This window comes from Biomphalaria glabrata, chromosome 1, assembly GCF_947242115.1.
Source record: "Biomphalaria glabrata chromosome 1, xgBioGlab47.1, whole genome shotgun sequence".
NCBI classification, from domain to species: Eukaryota; Metazoa; Mollusca; class Gastropoda; family Planorbidae; genus Biomphalaria; species Biomphalaria glabrata.
Genome location: NC_074711.1, coordinates 5,319,477 through 5,340,876, shown reverse-complemented (window position 1 = coordinate 5,340,876; position 21,400 = coordinate 5,319,477). Strand labels below are relative to the sequence as shown.

At 33.3% G+C, this 21,400-nt stretch overlaps 1 protein-coding gene across 4 annotated transcripts in view; it reads left to right on the top strand.

Annotated features, from left to right (window-relative positions):
* The window catches only part of LOC106053985 (cytosolic carboxypeptidase 1-like), a 30,830-nt gene extending 9,471 nt beyond the window's left edge, over positions 1-21,359 (top strand). The window contains exons 10-28 of one of the 4 annotated variants that reach the window (XM_013209681.2): positions 670-906; positions 2,149-2,247; positions 3,558-3,676; positions 5,180-5,281; positions 6,357-6,579; positions 7,553-7,806; positions 9,333-9,529; positions 9,671-9,814; positions 10,114-10,195; positions 11,388-11,544; positions 12,382-12,614; positions 13,328-13,481; positions 13,775-13,846; positions 14,786-14,894; positions 15,238-15,367; positions 16,502-16,639; positions 16,949-17,125; positions 18,040-18,188; positions 18,598-21,359. In XM_013209681.2, coding sequence (XP_013065135.2) covers positions 670-906; positions 2,149-2,247; positions 3,558-3,676; positions 5,180-5,281; positions 6,357-6,579; positions 7,553-7,806; positions 9,333-9,529; positions 9,671-9,814; positions 10,114-10,195; positions 11,388-11,544; positions 12,382-12,614; positions 13,328-13,481; positions 13,775-13,846; positions 14,786-14,894; positions 15,238-15,367; positions 16,502-16,639; positions 16,949-17,125; positions 18,040-18,188; positions 18,598-18,745 — 2,924 coding nt within the window. In that variant the 3' untranslated portion in view covers positions 18,746-21,359. Of the gene's footprint in view, positions 1-669; positions 911-2,148; positions 2,275-3,557; positions 3,677-5,179; positions 5,282-6,356; positions 6,580-7,552; positions 7,807-9,332; positions 9,530-9,670; positions 9,815-10,113; positions 10,196-11,387; positions 11,545-12,381; positions 12,615-13,327; positions 13,482-13,774; positions 13,847-14,785; positions 14,895-15,237; positions 15,368-16,501; positions 16,640-16,948; positions 17,126-18,039; positions 18,189-18,597 lie in introns of all 4 variants that reach the window. The other 3 variants (XM_013209680.2, XM_013209682.2, XM_013209683.2) reach the window with 3 other exon arrangements.
* The last annotated feature ends 41 nt before the right edge of the window (positions 21,360-21,400 follow it).

Below are 21,400 nucleotides of genomic sequence, written 5' to 3'. Positions count from 1 at the left end.
CTCTCAATGTTGCATGAATAGCCCTAGCTATACACAATGAAATATAGTGAAGACATGTTCAATTTAGTAATTCTACATACATGTCATTGTTTCCAAATATTTGGAAATAAAGTCCATAAGCTCTTCTCTTTTCACTGCAGTTCTTAATTTGCTCTATAAGTAAGAACTTTCAAGTTGTGATGTTGTCGCAGGAAAACCTTTGAAAGTTTTAAGCATTTTAAAAGAAGCCATCAGAAATATTTGGGTTCCGGACAACTTCCTTCCACTCATATGCCAAAAACCTTCAAATATTTATATTTACAAAGTGCATTAAAAAAGTGTGAAGTCCCTTCTTTCTAATGGGCCTCAGACTAGAGTTCTGTTTGTTCACCTCCTTGGGGTGGGCCTGCTAAAAGGTACTATATTAAAATGTTATGGTGCTGCTAATTCATTTACATGCAAAGTACATTTAATTTACAGCAGTTACGATTACTTAAAATGTTGATTAGCATAATTTCAAAACAATATACATAATAACCCTAAAATAAGTATGTTTCTACAACGTATTTAAATTTAAGATAATTTATATTCTATTTAAATTAAGATTATTTACATTCTCGCCTAACCCTATTTGTGTTGGAGTTTTATTTTTCTGATTAAACTTTACATTTTGTCATGATTTTCATAAAGGAGCGGGTAGGAAAGCATTTGTTGAAGCCAACGGTATTAGGACTTTATATGAGAGTGCCCTAGAAGCAAGTGACAGCCGAGATATGGAAAGTTTGATTCTGTTAGCCAGTGTGATTCTGCGCAAGTGTTGCCCCAGGAACAAGTTGCCACTAAAGTCAACATTCAGCCCTATCATATTTCCTCTACCCTCATCATCAACACATGTCCCAGAATGCCTGAATTTGACAAGTTGTTCTGGTAGGTTTAAGGGTACAAAAATATCTTTTTTCAGTAGCTGAATAATGCAGGCTCTTGTCAAAATAAGACACATTCTTTCTTATGTAAATTTTAGCTGCTCACCCATGTTATATTCAAGCAATGATATTTGCAACATCATTAGTCTTTTCTCTTTTAAAGACAATTATAATCTTCTGCTATTAAAGATTTCTATGGAGACAGCCTTGCCGCCCTATTCACCTAACAGCACAAAAGGATCTAAGTCTGCTATTGAAAGAAAAATCATTGTAAAAATGGCTTACACTGTAACTAAACCTACTAACCGGCAGGTTTTATGACCACAACTTTTAGTCTTAATGGCAATGGATTTGAAGGGATGCAAAGAGTGTTTTGATCAGTACTACCACATTTGGTGCAGTGTCAGAGTGGTTAAGTGAACCAGGGGTCCTGGGTTCGAATCTCAGTGAAGACTGGGATTTTGAATTTCAGGATTTTTAGGACGCCCTGGTGTCCACCCAACTCTAATGGGTACCTGACTTAAGTAGGGGAAAGTAAAGGTGATTGGTTGTTGTGCTGGCCACATAACACCATGCTCATTAATTGTTGGCCAAAGAAACAGATGGCCTTAACATCATATGCCCTATAGACCGCATGGTCTGAAAAGGATACTTTACTTTTTTTAATACCACATTGTCTGCTGTTATTGTGTAGTTTGATTTATATTTCTAATTGTAATGCTGACTCATAGAATGGAACAAAAGTAGATAGCTGTGAATTCTAGCTAAATAAAAATAATTTGAAAATAATTTTTTTTATTGAACTAAAGTTTATAGTATCTTTTTTTGTAATGATTTCATTTATTATTTATTCCATATATACTTGCCATTCTTTCCTGTTGATATTAAATATAGAACTTTACAAAGTACTTTTTTCTTTTACATTTTCTCATATTATTGACAAGATTAACCAAATTAAAGATGTCAAAATTTTTGTTCATCTGATTATTTAGGTTTAGATTTTTGTTCACACTAATTTAAAAAATAATTTAACAACTGCTAAGAAATTATTTATAATCTAAATATCAATTGGATCAATAAAAGTTATCTTATCTTATCATATTTTTATGACAAAATTTATTATTCCATGGGTCAGTATTGCTCTAACTCTTCTAATTTTACTGAAGTTTTTAGATTCTTTAGGAACTTATTTTTTTGTTTTTTTGTTAAATGCATGACTCTGTTTAGACATTTTGCTGACATACAGGAGCAGTTTCTTCCTCTACTGGACATACGTCATTACTCAGGTCTGATGAAGACTTCTCCCAGGAGACATTCTTAGCTTCCAAAATACAACAGATCTGTGGTGCATTTTATAACTTAGTTTCACGTGGTATTCCAATGTTGTGGTTACTTGCTGTTCCAATGTTGTGGTTGATTTTATTCTTGATGCTATCATTGTTGAATTCATTGTTGATCTCATTGTTTTATTTACTGGTTAAAGAAAAAAAAATTACTTTTTACCATTGAAACAAAATATTGTCCAGCATTCTACTTGTAGCTTGAATTATTTATTCTATTATCCTTTTGAAACTAGATTTGGGTTTCTTGTGTTATTTCTTTATTTAGTTTTTTACTTGTATGTTTGATTTGGCTTTCGGAGGGGGAGAAGAGGGGTAGTAGCCTCTAATTATCCTCTTGATTTTTTCCTGTTTGTTATTAAAATTTTTAGCTTGTAATAGAAACTCGGATAAAATGTCAATCACTTCATACTCTACTGGAATAAATATTCTTATTAAATTCCTATGCTTTTAGGTGGATTGCTTTAAAATTTTAATTTTCACTCTGAAGACAAAGTTAGAATGCAGACCCAAATATAAACCTACATATTTTATCACATTTATCTTTTTGTCATGTACACCTCTCTTGGCCTGTTTTCTTTTCTTTGGAGTTCAATTTTATGTCTCGGAATGTTTTGTAAGCCGTATTAAAATATGTATTTTCTACTATCTATCCTTAGAAGTTTCAAATTTTTTTAATAATGTCTCTCTTCTTAACTCTTAACTTCATGGAAACTTCTGGGCGGGTGGGTGGAACCTGGACACGGATCTCTAAAATTAAAATTTTCCTAGAAATTTAACTGTTGCTGTATATCGCTGAGAAAAGAATTATTAGCTCATTGGCCACACAGGGAAAACTCTAGTTTGATTGTTATAATTTTTTCAAAGTAAAAAAAAGTTACATTTAAATTTGGCTAGAGAACAAGAGAATATATATATATATATATATATATCTTAAATGGACTTTATGTCTTCGGGTATATCTGCATTCTTTGAAGAGTTTAATAAATTAATGTTCAGGATAATTGTCTAGATCTAAATGCCTATCATTGGAATATTATAAAGTGAAGTAGTTTTATGCATTCACTTAAACAAAATTCTTTCTTGGGGGAAGGGGGCAGGAGTGAAGCAGGATAAAATTTTAAAAAATTATTTTGTAATCTAACAACTACGAGTTATTGAGAGAAAAAAAAACACTGGCTCTATACGTTGTAGAAAGGAAGTATTATTGTCTTTTTTTAAAAAGTACGGTATTTTTTAATGTTTTTCTTGTTTACATTTAACTTAAGCGAGAAAGAAAAAAGGGATAACTATTATGTATTAATGATCTTTTCAGGCAGTATTGGCAGCCTTAACCTGAATCTCAGAGCCAGGGATGATAGTGAAAACTCTGGAGATGATGATGAAGATGACATAGATAGTGATGATGAAAGGTTTCGAACAGACCCAGAAGAGGTTAATTTTTTCAAATTGAAGAATACTTATAAGTATGTGATTGTAGAGCCCTAATCTCGTGAGGCTGGGCGTGGTGGCTGAGTAGTTTAGTGCTTGGCTTGCAAACCTGGGATCCTGGGTTTGAATCTCAGTGTAGACTGGGTTTTTGAACTTCCAGATTTTTAGGTCACCCCTGAGTCCACTCAACTCTAATGGTTACCTAACTTAAGCTGGGGAAAGTAAAGGTGGTTGGTCTTTGTGCTGGCCACATGACACCCTGCTCATTATCCATTTGCCAAGGAATCAGATGAGCCTAACATCATCTGCCCTATAGACCACATGGCATTAAAGGGGAACTTTTACTTGACTTATAAGCATTATACATTGTTCATCACTCTCCAAAGACAGAGGAATAAAATAAAGGAAAAGGAAGGCTATAGTTTTAAAGTTAAATTGTCCCGTTCCTATTTTTTTTTCCTTAGAAGTTGAATTAAATTTCATTTAAGTTATTAAACAGGAAAAATGATGTATGCACTTAAAACTGATGTCATGATGAGTTTGCACCCTACCAAGTAGCCTTTCCTTACTTCAGTTTGGGCTAAGACACAAATTTTCTTCTTTCCAGCTCTCAGAGCCCTACAAAAAAGCTCTAGTTTTAGATGTTTTTTTATATAGCATCCAGCTCTAAGAGCCCTACAGAAGGGCCATACGAACAACTGCCTAGTAGACATGGATTTTGTTTAAAGATGAAGTGACTTCATAGACCAGGCTGTCACCTGAAGCACTGCTAGCTTTAGCCAGATGGTTATTTATTTATATATTTCTATGCGTAAAATGATTGAATACATTTTTTAAATTGCTAATGTATCACACTTTTTCTATATGCTAATGTATCACACTTTTTCTATACTATTCCATGCTCAGTAGGCCTGCACTCTGGCCCTTTTGTGGGCATATGGGAGGGGATTTCTTTGCTGTATTTAGGGCTTAACAAACAGAACTTAGGAGGATTATTTGCAGAATGTTAAAGTGCTTGGCTTCTGAACCGGAGGGTCCCGGGTTCAAATCCTGGTGAAGACTGGGTTTTTAAATTTTGGGATTTTGAGGTTGCCTCTGTGTCCACCCAGATATTATGGTACCTGACTTTACTTAGGGGAAAGTAAAAGTGGTTGGTCTTTGTGCTGACCAGATACCCTTTACATCATCTTACCCAAAGATCGCAAGGTCTGAAAGGGAAACTTTACTCTTTACTAAACAGAACTCAGCTTTAGTTGAATCCCAATAAAAAATTCATGGTCTACATCAATATTTAAACTTTAGCCCCTTAGTAAGCCAAGTGGTTTGTGTTCCACATCCCACTTAGTTGACTGTAAGCTGTGTGTCTGACTACATTTAATTTTAAATTTTGTGAATACTTTAAGTTATTTCAACATGATAATTAATAGTCCTCCTATTTTACAGATGAATGTTAAATAGATTTTAATTTAATTAATTTGATTCATTGTTCTTTTTTTTTTTTTAAAGCCAGATGAAGATTTGCCGACTGGACCAGAAACTGGAGAGAAAAGATCACCAGAAGACCTGCACATGTACGATTCATTCTTTCCAGAAATTGGGGACACAGACGTAAGAGACTGTAGTTTAATAAAAAAAGGTGCTGATGTTTTAATTGAATTATCAAATAGCAGCTAACAGTTAAGCGCCCAGAAAATTTGAATTTATCCTTAATGTTGTAGAGAGGAAATATTTCGTGATTCTAAACAAACTTTCATATTTATAGTTGATATGTTTTTATTAACCAAAGAACCAATGTTTAAGTATTTAAAGATCGAGTAGACAATAGTGAATTAAACTTTGCTTCTTATAATTTCAGATTTTGAAATCCTTTCATAGTTTTAAGACCTAAACATATTTTAACATTTCTTATAATGAAAAATAATTGATTATATAGAAGTTATTTGATCATATTGTTGTCGGGGACACAGATGGGGGGTAGTGTAGTACTGTGTGTGTGTTTTTAGCTGATACAAATTGCCCCAGGCCAGCGCAAGATGAGTGGTCAACTGTGACCTGACACAGCCTACATGAAAACAATATTCCCTGATTTAATAGGGTACACCTTACACCCTGACATCTCAATGAACTTGACATTTTGTTTTCTTGAAATCTCAATAAACATGACATTTGTTTTCATGACATCTCAATAAACATGACATTTGTTTTCATGACATCTCAATAAACATGACATTTGTTTTCATGACATCTCAATAAACATGACATTTGTTGCCATGACATCTCAACGAACTTGACATTTTGTTTTCTTGAAATCTCAATAAACATGACATTTGTTTTCATGACATCTCAATAAACATGAGATTTGCTCCACTTGTTTATGTTTGTCTGGGAAACTTGTGTATGTCAGCATAATGATTGCTTTAAAATCAATTTTATGCTACTAACAAAGTTTCAGCCCAAAGGGTAACACCCTCGTCTGTTAGACTAACAGTGTCTCTAGATTCTTTCTTACAAACTACAATATATGTTGTCTTTTCTCTTAAAAACAAAAATGCCTGATAAAAGCATTTGGAGGGGACTAAGATGTTAGATCAATTTAGAAATATTAATATCTGTGCAAAACATTAACTTTTTACTAAGATAATTTTATATGTTAAGGCTCATTCAATATTTTTTTTCTTTTCAGTTTACAGTGAGTTCACTTTCAGCATCTGCCACATCATCCATGGCCACCCAGGCATACACTGACCTCCATAGATCCCATTCCAGTTTTACTAACCCAAGTTTGAAAGCATTGAGTTTTATGCCCATGAAGCATGTTTCCTCTGATGGAAACCTGTATAGTAAACTCAGAAGTGACCTTCAGCATTCATCTTACTTTTACCCTCCCCATTATTACTCAGATAAAGGTCAGGAAATATTTTTTTTTATTAACTTTTTTTTTTCTAAACTCATTTTGTATCTGTTTGTAGTCCTTGCACATCACTATGTTCACTTAGCCCTAGATATTACTCTTTGAGCTGAGGAGTGTCTTGGTTTGATTGCTGGTGGGAATGGAAATATTCTCTTTAACAGTTAGCACTAGAAATAAATTAGCCCTGCCCTGATTGCCTCATAGCTTAAGATCTATTAGAGCATGGAATGGGTTGCCTGAGCTAGCCAGGAAAACCGGTGACTAAGCAGAATTTAAGTCATTGGTTAATATGCATGACTAAATGCATGACGCATAGGACATAATCATCTTCTTTTTTGAAGTAACGTCTGTGTTATGTAAGGTAAGATTAGATATGAAATGAAGTTGTTGATTATTTTATCCTTTTGCTTAATTTTATTTCTGCACTAATTAAAGAAATGAATGATGGATTCATGCTACATATATTACCGGCATTGCTTTAGGTACAATTGTTTTAATGAGAGTCACGACCCACAGATCAAGAACCCCAGATTTAGGGGCTGCCATTATTTATGTAACATCCATCATTCATTGTATCAGAACTTTGTTTTATATGAGATTTAATAAAACAAATGTAGATTATATTTAACTGTTGAGTTTCTTGATTACTCAAGCTGATTTGTAAAAAGCTGAGCATTTAAAGGCAGCATGAAAACCTTTTCCCAGATCCCCCCTCCCCCACTGGTCAAAAATAGACTGAGCAAGCTATAGTATGAAAGAGATGCTATACAAAAGTAATAAAAAAAAAATGTATAATATATCTTTTTAATCTTGAGAAATGTTTATTTATTGCATTACACCATGACACATAGCAAAACATTTCAGGTAGAAGTATATTACTTAGATGATTTCTAATATTTAAGGTTTCTCCAATGTTATTTTAGTCTTGCAAATTAATTTGGAGGGTTTTGTTTTAACTTTGCTCTCAGCTCTCAACTTTGATGAGAAATGTGTCAGCGCCATTAATCTGAAGACAGGCTCTGCCGTCATATCTCTGGACATTGGGCGCCCAAACACCAGCTCTGCCAAACCTCTCAAGAGCTTGATGAAAGGGAAGCACAGGAAAAAATTACCTCCCCCTCGACGCAGTAGAAAGATGGTAGGCCCTCGAATGTCCGAAGCAGTTCTAGACAGCCCTCTTCCATCATCTCTGTTAATGTCGACATCAGATGACAGCGAACAGGTTTGATTGTTATGTCTTAGCACACAAAACAAGGCTAAACTTAAACAATAATGGTTTAGAGAAAACCTCAATGAACTGCCTGTTTTTAGTAAATGATGATTATTACTGTAGCATCTTAGCATGTGCTGATAACGCGAATATCTTCTTGTGAATATATTAGGGCCTCTTCTGGCCTTATTAGAATGTTCTCTGTGCTGCTATTAAATTACCTTGCCTTTATCAAACTTGTTGTGGCGTAGTGCTACTAAGGCTGCTGAGTAATCAGATCACGACACAAGTATAAAGAAGTAACACTTTCTCAGCAGACACATATTTAATAATCATTTAAAATATTACATAATAACTTGGCAAATCCAGCCATCAGGAGATGTATATTGTGTCAAACATAAATCCAAATAAAACAATCTTGGATGTACTACTATCATAACAAAATCTCTAAGTCATTTCACGTTATACGATATTACCCAGAAAAATATCTTGCTCCTTACTCCACTGGATCTCTGAATCAACTGAGGTGTTAACCCCGTGGTCAGTTACCGACCAAAAATTACTTCGTGCAAAATGCACGGAATAGTCAAATGACTATCAACTCACTTTGTGTCAAAGTGGTTCTAAAAGTAGTATGTGACAATTACCTATTTCAAAGTAATACTAATTAAGTAATTCTTGTTATTTAGAGAATTAATCAAATATATATTTGAAAATCACTTGGATAACAATGTTTAAAGTTAGATTTATTCTTGTTTAAAATTAAAATAATAATATAAGACTTATATTTTAGCTGACTTTCTTAAGCTCTCTCATTGTAAAGATCAAATTAAGCGCCATTTTGCTCTCATTAGCATAGAGGAAAGCAGCTGGTAGTGGAGACTTACTTACTTAGACTTAGGTCCTTCCGCGCCATTCGGCGCATTGGGCGGCAAGCTGTCTCCATAAAGATCTGTCATTGGCAATGTCTGAAGCCTCCTCCCACCTGGTGTCCACTGTTCTGAGGTCCTCCATGAAGGTGTGTCGCCAAGTAATATGAGGACGTCCCTGTTTGCACTTTCCTCGTATTGGCTTCCATGTTATCACAACTCTTGGTGTGCGTAGTGGAGATAGCCTGTAAAATAAAACAGCTCTCATGAAGGGCTCAGGACACAGATTAGCCAAAGACAGCTGGGGACAACAAAATAACAACTTAAGTAGAGCCCAGTGTAACAGGGACTTGGGTAAAATATACAGGTCGCAACTAAAGGTTTGGGTGGTCATGTGAAATAACAGCACTCATCCTTATATTCCTTAATCTTCAGATTCAAAGACAATTCCTTTATTTTTAGACATTTTAAAATTGATTTTATCCAAATGTGATAGTTTGTAAACAAATATTGATTTATCTATGGGATCGAATCATTGTTTTTGTTGTAGTAATACCTTTAACTTGTCTTTTTACCTGGAGACTGTTTTTTTTTATTTGTATTACAATAACTTTCAATGAAACTTGAGAGCATCTCTTTATGTTTCCTGTTTGTGTCTTTATCCAAAAGTCTTCCAGCAGTTTTTTTGAAGAGTATGAAGAAGAGTATTGTGAGTTCCCCCATGATGCAGACTTGTACAGCCACATAGCCAATCAAACTTGCAGTGCTTACCGCTTCCAGAAGTTATCTTTCCCTGACCTGTATGGCATCAAAGGTCTATACAAAACAATGGAGTCTTTGTATGCCAGGAAGTTCGGAGTTCAGAGGCAAATTTTGTATTCTTTGTCAATATTTATCCATTTTAAATAATCTTAATTTTTGGTTTGGCATTTATGTATAATTTCACTTATTCCCTGAAATCCTGGAGGCATACCGGTATGTAATAGTATTGCACTTTTCTGTTTCAGATCAAAAATATTTGAAGACATTGATAGAATGATACATGCTGATCAGCTGATTGACCTGGTTGTTTATGATTATGATAAAATTGTTGCTGGCACTGAAGGCAGCATGGTAGATAAAGTGAATTTGTGCAATAAAGATGAACTCAGGTATATTTGCTATTTGGAACAATATGTCATTTACTGTAAGAAATTAGATTAGTTATTTTTTTAGTTCATCATTCTGATTCTGTAAAATATAAAATTTGTGGGACTCTTTTTATATTCACATATATTAACTTGTTTAACTCTTTAAGGCTGGAATTACTTAATTGTCACTTATATTAAGTTAACTCTTTAAGGCTGGCTGCGATTATGTAATAGTCACTTATATTAACCTAATAAACTCTTTAAGGCTGGCTGCGATTATGTAATAGTCACATATATATTAACTTGTTTAACTCTTTAAGGCTGGGTTTACTTGATTGCCACTCCGAGGCACTGAAATTCAACTCTCAGTTTGAATGTGGAAATCTGCGAAAAGCTGTTCAGGTAAGAACGACCAATACTTTGGATACTATATTTGTGTTTTTACTTTGAAGTCTGTCCAAGTCTATTTTGGTAACATTTTATTAACTATGTAGCTCTTATCTAGGGCAACCAATCACTTGATTAAAAATATCATGTTGATTTTTATTTCAACAAAATCAGATCTTTGAATGTAAAGGTATAATTTACTGGTTCTATTGGAGATTTGCATCTTTGTGGGATAACTATAGTTGGCATTTCTTTAGTGTATATGGTGGACAAATATAAGAAGCATTTATATAAGCTAAGTATTTTAAAAAGGTATATGATAATCTTTGTGTACTTTTTGGCACTGTAAAATCAAATGTGCAAGCTCTTTCCCTTGTAGCATAATGAAATTTGATTTTGTATTGGCAAGAGGGATCTTTCAATCTTGTGTCCTTGACATTGTTGAATTTATTTATTGAAACAAATTTTTCTCTAGGTTTCTGATCACACATTTCTCCTAATTGCTTTATCTTATCTTTCTATGTTACTGAATTTTATTGCTTAAATAATATAAACCAGTTACTAAAAAATTGAGAACTAAAGAAAGAAGAAAATCCATAACAGTTGGTATGTCTTACAAAGCTTATATCAACTCACTCTGTTTGTCTGTCTGGGAAAAAGTGTGTCCCACACCCATTCTCAGATCAAGTTGAAACTTCGTACAATTATTCATTGACATAGACAAGACATGAATCAATTAAAAAAAAAAAAAAAGAAACCACATAGACATTTAATTACTGGTAATAAATTATTTTGTTTAATAGCAACAAGGGAAACTAATACTTCCGTATTCACAGATATGGCTAAATCTGTCGAGTTTAGTCCCCTTTTTTTTGCCTCACACACTCTCTGATCAAGCTGATACTTTAAACAATTATTTATTGTACCTAACAAAACATGAATCAATAAACAAAAATCAATTAGTCAAAAGTCAATTAATTATTGGTAATTAATTATTTTGTTTGATATTGAATAAGGGAAATGACTTGTACATTATTGGTAGATATAGTTTTAAGGATGGAGTTCTTCTCCTTTAGACAAGCTTTGTTGGTTTAAAAAATTATTTTTTTTTATTTTGCTTGTTTTTAGCTTTATTTCAAATGTTGTTGTTTTTTTCTTAAATCATGGAGTGAAAGGCTCTTGTTGAACAACTTCTATCTTTTATTAGGTGAGAGAGCACGAGTATGACCTGATCCTGAACCCAGACATCAACTCTAACCATCATCACCAGTGGTTTTACTTTGAGGTCAGCAATATGAAGCAGGATATTCCCTACAGATTCAACATTGTTAACTGTGAAAAACCCAACAGCCAATTTAACTTTGGTAAGACCCTAACAGTCAGTTTAACTTTGGATAATTCCCAACAGCCAATTTAACTTTGGTAAGACTTAACAGCCAATTTAACTATTGTAAGACCCAACAGCCAATTTAACTATTGTAATACCCAACAGTGAATTTAACTATTGTAAGACCCAACAGTCAATTTAACTATTGTAAGACCCAACAGCCAATTTAACTTTGGTAAGACCCAACAGCCAACAGCTGAGTTGCTTAAACCGCTTGTATACCAGAGGGGGCTTGAGGTCAAGTGACTATATTGATTAGGGAGTTTCTAATTTGAAATGTGACTGGAAATGAGTAAAAGTCTGAGTTGTGTTTTCTGAGCACATAGATAAAGCTCACAATTCTTTGGCCAGATTCTCTTTCACTTACAACAGTGTTTCCCAAACTTTTGAACTATGTGCACCCCTTTTATAATTTATCGAATGCTGAGTACCCCTCGCCCCTCCCCCTTCCACTTTAATTTATTAACAGAACATATTAACTGATTATCTAAAAATAAATCTGCATAGTTAATGAGTTTCAACGCACACCCCCCTCCAAAGACTTCCTGTACCCCTGAGGGTACCTGTACCCTACTTTGGGAAACACTGACTTACAAGATTAGGCCAGAGCAGTGAGCATGCCAAAGGATCATGGAACCCTCATTATACCAAAGCAGTAATAATCATGCTCTTAATCAGTTCCAATTCTTTCTTTACTTTTTCTATTTCTTTAAAATGTATATTATCTTTAATTTGTCTGGAAACTCAAATCAGTCATTTATTGTGATAACCACTTCTTGCTGAAAATATTTAGAGCTAATAATCTCAATGCTAGGAATGCAGCCGCTGCTAATGTCAGTGATGGAGGCTCTGGAAGGCAACCCATGTTGGGCTCGGGTAGGAACAGACATCTGCTATTACAGGAACCATTTCATCCGTGATGCCAACACTGCAGGTGGTGTGCAAGGGAAGTCTTACTACACAGCAACCTTCAACATCAAGTTTCCGCACTCTGGTGACGTCTGCTACATCTCTTACCATTATCCTTACACTTACTCAGCCTTGATGGTAAATTGTTTTGTTATTAGAAATGAAACATGCTCCTTATTTTAAATTGGCTTGTAACAATTGTTTTAATATTATTTCTTAAGACTTTTAGTAGGTCTACTTGTCATCATTTTGAATAATTTATTAATTTTTTTTTTCTACTTATAGCAATGCTGTTTTGACTAACCTTTTTTTTCAAAGCTGAAATTCTAATTGTCTTCCATATTTATTTGCACCTGTCATTACAGATTTGCATTGGTCTTAATGTTTCAAAAAGTTGAAAGCCATTAATGTAGTTGTTCACCTGTCTCTTTTACAGAACTAGCTGCCATTTGCCCTTCTCCGTAGAAGATTAAAGCATATGAAGTGTTCTATGAAATTTTTTTTTTGCTTTCTTTACTGTCGTTAGGCTGTCGCTCCAGACACGCAAGTCCATCTTAATTGTTGTAGGTGCACCAGTATAATAACACAGAATTTGTATGAAAATTTGAACCATTTTCTTATTTAAAAAAAAAAATCAGCTTTTATTGACAATATTTACAGCTTTCAACTCCAATGTAAATATGTGTAGAAACACAGGGGAAGTAATGTAGATATTTGTAGAAACACAAGGGAAGTAATATAGATATTGGTAGAAACACAATGGAAGTAATGTAGATATCTGTAGAAACAAGGGAAGTAATGTAGATATTTGTATATATTAGAATTTGTACCAAGATTATGTCTTATTTTAGACCCATCTGCGTCAGTGGGAAAAACAGTATGACTCAAGTCTGATCTATTTCAAGAACCAAACATTGTGTAAAACTCTGGCAGGTAACCCAGTACCTCTACTGACCATCACAGCACAGCCTCGCAGTCTTGACAAGGAGGCATTGGAAGAATTGCGTAGGTCAATAGTTCCTTGTTCATATATTAATCATTCAAAATATCTTTATTTCAAATACTACTACTATTACTTACAATAGCAATAATAACTAAATTTACATAGCTCTGTTAACAAAAATAATGTAGGCTAAAGGTGCTATGAGACCATAGCAGACATAAAATGGAGAGCTATAATTTGAAACTAATCAAAATAGATAGTTACCCAGATGTGTGGAGTAGCCTCTAACCAGTTATCTCAATAGTCCTGGGTTAACATATTTTCCAAAACTAATTAAAATTTTCAATTTTTTTAGGCAATAGACCATACATCTTCTTGAGTAGCAGAGTTCATCCAGGGGAGAGTAATGCTAGCTGGATTATGAAAGGTAAGCTCTTCTTTGTTCCCCTTCCAGCGACGTTTGTCATATTTAGGACGCTGGCACATTCAAAATTTATCTTAAAATAATGTTAATAGTTTTTATTTATTAAATGTAGATGGCTTGTACATGATTCTTAAACAAATGAGACAAATATTTCAGGTAGTCTTTTGAATGTATTTGGGATTTTCACATTAAATTAAACAATGTCAAGGACACTAAATTAAGCTTCAATGATGCCAACTAAAAGTTTTTTTAATTAGTACAATCGGATCAACTTAGAACATTTGATTCAGCAGTTGTAAAAAGGGCAAAAAAAATGTATCATATAACTTTAAGAATAAGACTAAGACTGCTTTATTGATCCTTACGGAAATTTGTTGTGATTACAAGGACTCTTTTCTCATATAAAGACAACACAACAGAAAAATACACATAAATACAACAGACAACATAAAGAGTTCATTCAGCGACTACACACAGGTATCTTGGTGCAATTCATGTTCCCTGATCAATGAGTGGCTGTGATAGAGTCTGACTGAGTGAGGTACGAACGAGTTTTTGTACCGCTCCATTCCTGTTTTGATTGACAGCAGTCGCCCACTTCGCGACGACCTGGCGTAGTTCTTCTAAGATTTTTTTTATTTTTCTTAGGCACGTTTGTTCAAAAAGTTCCTTTAAATGTGGTAATTTGTGATTGTAATTTTTTATGCTTTTTTAATGATGTTTTCTAGACGTCGCAACAGTTTAGATGAGGCGTTGCCTTGCCAACAACTTATTCTGTATGTTAGCAGATTTTGTAATTTCTTATTGACACTTCCGTGATTCTGTTTATCGGACACATTAAAAATCTATATTTAGTTTTTTCATCTTAGATACAAATCTTTTAGTCTAAGTAATACTATATATTTATTTATCTATCATAAGACTTATTTTAAATCTTATAAGGAACCATAGATTTTTTACTGAGTCGCAAGCCACAAGCTCAGAAAGTCAGAGAAATGTTTATTTTCAAAGTGGTGCCGATGTTGAATCCTGATGGTGTAATCAACGGCAAGTAAGTTAATCTTCTGTTGGTGTCATTTTAAAGGCCAGTCAATTAGTCTTGATAGCATCAATAATGGCAAGGTTTTCTTCTCATAATGTCAGTAATTGTCTACGATCTATTCTTCCTTTTCCATTTAAATTTAACTCTCAATATAATAGCTCCTAGAGATATAATTTGCTTGTAATTGTCAGACTAAAACGAACCTTATTAATGTATGCAAATGTGCACATATTTACTTCAACTGATTGGCCAAAGTGAATGACTTAGAAAACTTTAAAAATTATTCTAGGCATTTTCAATAACGTAGATTTACAACTTTTGTTTTCATTTTATAATTTGTGTTTTTCAAAAGCCATCGTTCATCTCTGGTTGGAGAAGATCTGAATCGAAGGTGGGGAAATCCTTGCTCAGTTCTGCATCCTACAATTTACCACACCAAAGGATTACTTCAGTATCTCAACTTGATCAACAAATCACCACTGGTTGGTATATCAGTTTATAAGTTAAGGTCATAGTTTTGTTCTTGAAAGGTCTACTACTTCAAGTGGAATGTGTAGATGAGAGGCCAAAACCTTGGCTACCTAACAAGGGGGCTCAAGTTCAGATCCCAACTAGAGCAGAGTTGTGCTGAGCACCTAAAGGCAGCAGAGAAGCCTTCTCACAGATACCCCTTTCCCTGAACTGGTCCACAAAAAAGATTGTACCTTCGCGCACTGAGCATGCTGTAAGCATGAAATTTATGCAATAAAAATGCAATTTTTTTAAAAAGTCAAGGTGGCTCCTCGGTGATATGGTATTCACTCTGGATTGATCATCATGATGTCCTGGGATCTGATCCTGCCTGTTGCCATCCCCCTACCATTTTGCAAGTGGTTTGGTCTAGGATGTAATAACCTTCATTTCTGAATGATTGGAATGTATGTCTTCTTCTTCATTGTTCTCATTTTTTTATATTGGAGCATTCTGATGACTAGACCTATATATGAAATAAATTGCACAGTGGTTTCCAAATCAGAGAGCTCTCCATATAGTTTTCTTCTTTCTTTATGGGTGTTTAGAGGCCAGTGTCTACAAATGACTACAAGTCATTCATTTTAGCTAATGTTATTTGTTTGATATTACTGTCAAAAGCTTTATATATACTGCAGTAAACATTGAGCTACTTTAAAAGCTTTTTTTTTTTTAATTTTATTTACTGTCTCATTTGCTCTTCCAATAATTTTTTACTAAAAAGTTTTTATTTAGAAGGTTTTTAAGTTTCAGTTTCCTTCAGTTTCTTCAGCTATTGTGATTTTTTCTACTGGGAATGATCTTTGGGAAAATTTAACATTAAGGTTTACATATTGCAAGATGAGACTGAGCAGACTTTGCCATTAAATTAAGCAGTGTTCTCTTTTTATTTTATCCTAAAGGGACAGTTACTTGATGCTTTTTTTCTCTTTTGTTGAATAATCTATCTCAGTTCCCAAACATCCCCTCAGACTGTCAAGAGATACTAAACACAAAGATTTTAACTACAGTTTTTTAAATTAACTTCAACGTGAAGCCAGTCTTATTCCTGAAAATGCAAAAATATCAGATGTATTTTAATGAAATGATCAACTCTTTTCTTACAGGTCTACTGTGACTATCACGGGCACTCAAGACGTAAGAACATCTTCCTGTATGGCTGTAGTCCACACCAAAGCTGGATCCCCAACGACACACAAAATCCAGCAAGCCCCTGCAGTAAATTCATCGAGTCCTATTACAAGGTGAGTGTTGACTGTTGGGGTATCTTCTTATCTTTTCAATTACAAATGCTCTTTCAACTAAGATTGTTTTGTTCTATATGGATCCCTAGGTTTATCCCTAGCTGTATATGTTTATTATAGACTAAAACTCTGGTTTCGCTGTTTATATGTTAATGTTGTCACTGTTTGTGAATTATTCCTCTTTGCAAGAGTGCTAATATTGGAATATTATGTGTTAAAAGATTAAAGCATGCAGTATAATTCTGTTGCAACTTTGTTTTGTTTTTTAATTTTTTTATTCTGTTTTTGTAATTTTCTATTCCCTTGCAGCAACTTCCACGTCTGCTCCATGCCAGCTGTCCATCATTCTCACTACAGAATTGCAGCTTTGTGGTGGAGAAGGTCAAGGAAAGCACAGCTCGTGTGGTGGTGTGGCGGGAGATTGGGGTGCTCAGATCCTACACAATGGAATCGAGCTATTGTGGTTGTGACCAGGGCAAATACAAAGTAAAAAAAACATTAATATCTAACTCTACCTAACTTATATCTGAACTTAATTATATTGCAACCAACAAGTGAAAGAAAAACTATTTCATTGATTATTAAAATAAAAATTAAAAAATCATGTCTGTGAAGTTGTGTGATTGATTAAATTTCTTTTTTGCAATAATCATTTATTTGTTGCGAAAATCAATTTAGTTGCAATGATAAATTTAGCTTTGATGATTAATTGTAGCCTACTGTGAATTTTGAATACATTAATTAATTAATCAAACTAGAATAATTACTCAAATCACTATATTAAAACAGAGGTAGTAATATTAATTAAACTGTCTTTGACTGAGTTGTCGACTAATTTGTGCACCTTACAAACTCTAGTTCTTACTAGATAAATCTTGAATAGAATTTAACCTTCTTCTCTAGTTTTACACTTTTATCTTAAGTTAAAAAAATTCAGCAGATTAGCCCCTTTTGATCATGCCGTGGTATGTGACATAATTAATCCCTAAACCAGTCCTAAAGCCCATTCTTTACTTAATGTAGAAAATAATTCTTCTTGAATTAATTAATAAAATTCGATGAAATAATTGTTTATTAGGAAAGGAAATTGAATAAGCTTAACATGGTAGGGTGCCGCTGAGTCCACCCAGCTCTAATGGGTACCTGATACTAGTTGGAGAAAAGTAAAGGTGGTTGGTTGTTGCACTGGCCACATAATACCCTCGTTAACTATAGGCCACAGAAACAGATGACCTTGACATCATCTGCAGCTGCCCAATAGATGGCAAGGTCTGAAAGGGGGAACTAATCAAACTAGCAATCTTTTTGGTGAGGATGTTATTTTGTATACAATATATATATTATATTTCCATCGTTTTGAATTTAAATCTTACATCTAACTAAGGTAACTTTCGTCTTAGGATATGCACATTAATACTGACATGCTTGAGGAGATGGGACAAAAGTTTTGTGAGACCCTAGCTCGAATATCACGACAGAGAGGACGACTTGACCTATCGTCTATTATGACAGATTCACCTCTTGAACAGACAGTTGCAGAAGATTCAGTGTAAGTACATTTTTACATGTTTCAGTTTTCTTCCCTTTTTTCCCTCCTATTAAAATCCCTTAAATCAAAACTGTACACAAAAATCACAGTTGTCATAGAGTTGGGACATATTTGATTTCTAGCTTGAAGGTAAATGTTGAATAGAAAAGAAATGGTCCTCTGTGCTTTTCCAATTTTCAAAATATTGCTATAACTAAATTCTGGGATATTACAAAAGCAAAAAAAAAAATCTTCATTTTAAACAATCATCTTGATTAGATTGCTCTTATATTATACATTTTAAATAGTTGTGATCTGTTTTGTATTGTATATAGTGTTACTATTAAATTTTTTTTTTAAGCCTATCTATACTTCTCAAATTTTTTCTGTGGTTTGTGGTCTTTGAATATTTTTCCATTTCTTTCTACAGAGATGATCCATCCTTCTCAGGTGCATGTAGAGAGATTCCTTTAGAAAGCAGTTCCAAGAAAAAGTCTGATCCCTATGAGGACACTGACTCTGACGAAGTGTTTGATGAAGATGAAGAATTTAATGATGATGATGATGATGCTGTTTAACCCACATACTACACATTCTTAAAACATTCTTCAACAAACATCTGACATTTTTCGGAAACTTTTGAGTACGGAAAGTTTTGAGTACAGAAAGTTTTGAGTATCATTTAGAATTTCAAGTTTGTTTTTTTTTTGCATCATTTTTAATTGCTGTGTAAGTCAGTTGTTTATCTAAATTATTATGGAAAATATATATGCAAGTATTGAACTATGGAGTTCCACTGCCTTTCGATTCAAATAAATTTTAAAATTCATTACCACATTTAATTTTATTCATTGATATTAACTACTATTAATTTAAATGAGTTTTTGCGTTTGTGATAAATAATCTAATTAAAGATTTACTTTTGGACTATTACTGACTTCAGCACTATACAAATTACTTAAACACAATTTTAGCAGTCTTAAATAGGCCTACTTTGTTTTAATGTTAGAAGTTACAGGTTAAAATTATTATTAAGTTGTTGGCTGTCTCCTAAATTTGACACATTTAACCAATAATTTTTATACAAGGTCTTTGTGTCTTTTAGATGTGACTTTATATCCAGAATATTGAAGAATGTCGCTCTGTATTTCTGTTAGCAATAGACATTAGTATCATTTATATACTGTAAATAAAGATATTATTAAACATATCTGTTCTTACATTTATAAATTGCAGCACTATATCAGTATTATTGAATCTACAAGAATATTGATGGGGATAATTTGAAAAAATTGATTAAGTCTCTTATATGTACTAATTAAATAAGTATTTTCTTCTTAATAAATCTGCATTGAGTCATTAAACCTGAGCTCAACAATTTGAATCTCAAAGAAGAGAAACAGGCTTTAAATTGTAGGGTTATGTCTGAATTCTCCTTACATAATAATGTCTTTAGAATATTTTTGTTATATTATTTACTGTCTGTAGTATTGTATCTAATGAATGTTTTTTATTGGCTAACCAAAGAAATGACTGCATTAATCCAGTTAGTTAAAATGTGTTAACATCTACCAACAAGTGAAATATACTGCCACTGCCATTCTTAGAGAAGATGTTTGACACTACAGTATTCCACAAGACAATGGATGGCTGCCTGGTCATTCGGACTTATCGAGGGTCCTAGGTTCAAACTCTGCCCGCTCCCATCCCCCATCATCCTGTGGGACGTTTGGACTAAGAAGTAAATTATCTTCAACTCTAAAGGAACATCCGAAACATTTTTTTTATTTTTACAAACAATGAACCCAGAGGCTCTGTTGTTCTTTGAGAATTAGTAACAATGTTTTTAAATTAAGAATGATTTGTGCTTTGCTTTATTCCATTGGCACAAAATGAATACTGCCTTCCAATTTTAATCCTGCCTATCCCCTAATTCAATGTAATGATTTGGATCTAGTCACTAAAAGCCTGTAATAAGTAGCTGTATAACAACTCAGAAGTAATAAAATAATGTTCTGTAGCCTTTTTTACAGAAACACTTGAAATTAAAATGCTATTTTTGTTAAAATGTTTTAGTTGTCTTTTTTTAAACTACTGGTGAACATTGCAAAATTTTTTTTTTTGCTGGTTGACTTTCTGTGATCATAAGTATAGTAAGTAAGCTATGCCATCATGTACACAATTCTCCACCATGAAATGATTCATTGTGAACTTCAACCTTTTTTTACAAAGCTTATATATCAACTCTGTCAGTCCGTCTGTCTGTCTGGTAAAATGTTTTTTTTCTCCCACTTTCCAGTGGAAACTTTACATAATTATTCATTGTACCTGACAAGACATGAATCAATCAAAACATTAACCTATTACTTAATTGGTGATTAATTATTTTGATGATATCAAAATAAAGATGTATTATATATGGATTTAATCCCCGTATCCCTATCCCCTAATTCAATGTAATGATTTGGATCTAGTCACTAAAAGCCTGTAATAAGTAGCTGTATAACAACTAAGAAGTAATAAAATAATGTTCTGTAGCCTTTTTTACAGAAACACTTGAAATTTAAATGCTGTTTTTGCTAGAGAAAAACAAGACTGAAATCCTTTTTATTTACGATAAAATAAACAGACTTAATTATTATGGAGTGAATGTCTTGTCCTTAACTTTTCTATGTACTGAAAATGTAACTGTGATGTTTAGCTGCAAAATATAAAAATTCACATAAATTAGCCTTTTTGAAAAAATAGTCATCAAGTTTGTGCATGTTTAATAGGGAAATATTTGACGGAGGCATAGTAATTATGAAGTAATGTAGATAATCCACATTTCAATACTGAAACTCAAATTGACCTACAGATAAAATACTGCTCATTTTATGGTGGATGGTCTTAATCATGTTTCAAAAGCAAAGCTTGTGTAGGCAGATTATTCATTTTGAAACTAAAAAAAAATATCTACTTTATTCATGGAAAAGAAACACGACTTTAAAACAAGTGTATGTTAAATGAGTACCAGAAGAGCATGAACCCAGAGGCTGTGTTGTTCTTTGGAGAACTGAGGAACAATGCTTTTAAATTAAGAATCGTATTTGTGTTTTTCATCGTGACAATTACATTCAGGATATTCTACAGAGGCATTAAAAGCTTCCACTGTTTAATATTAAATAAACTGAACCATGATATCAACTTTAATAGCGTCTTTTTTTTTCTTCTAATTTTATGTTAGTATTGAC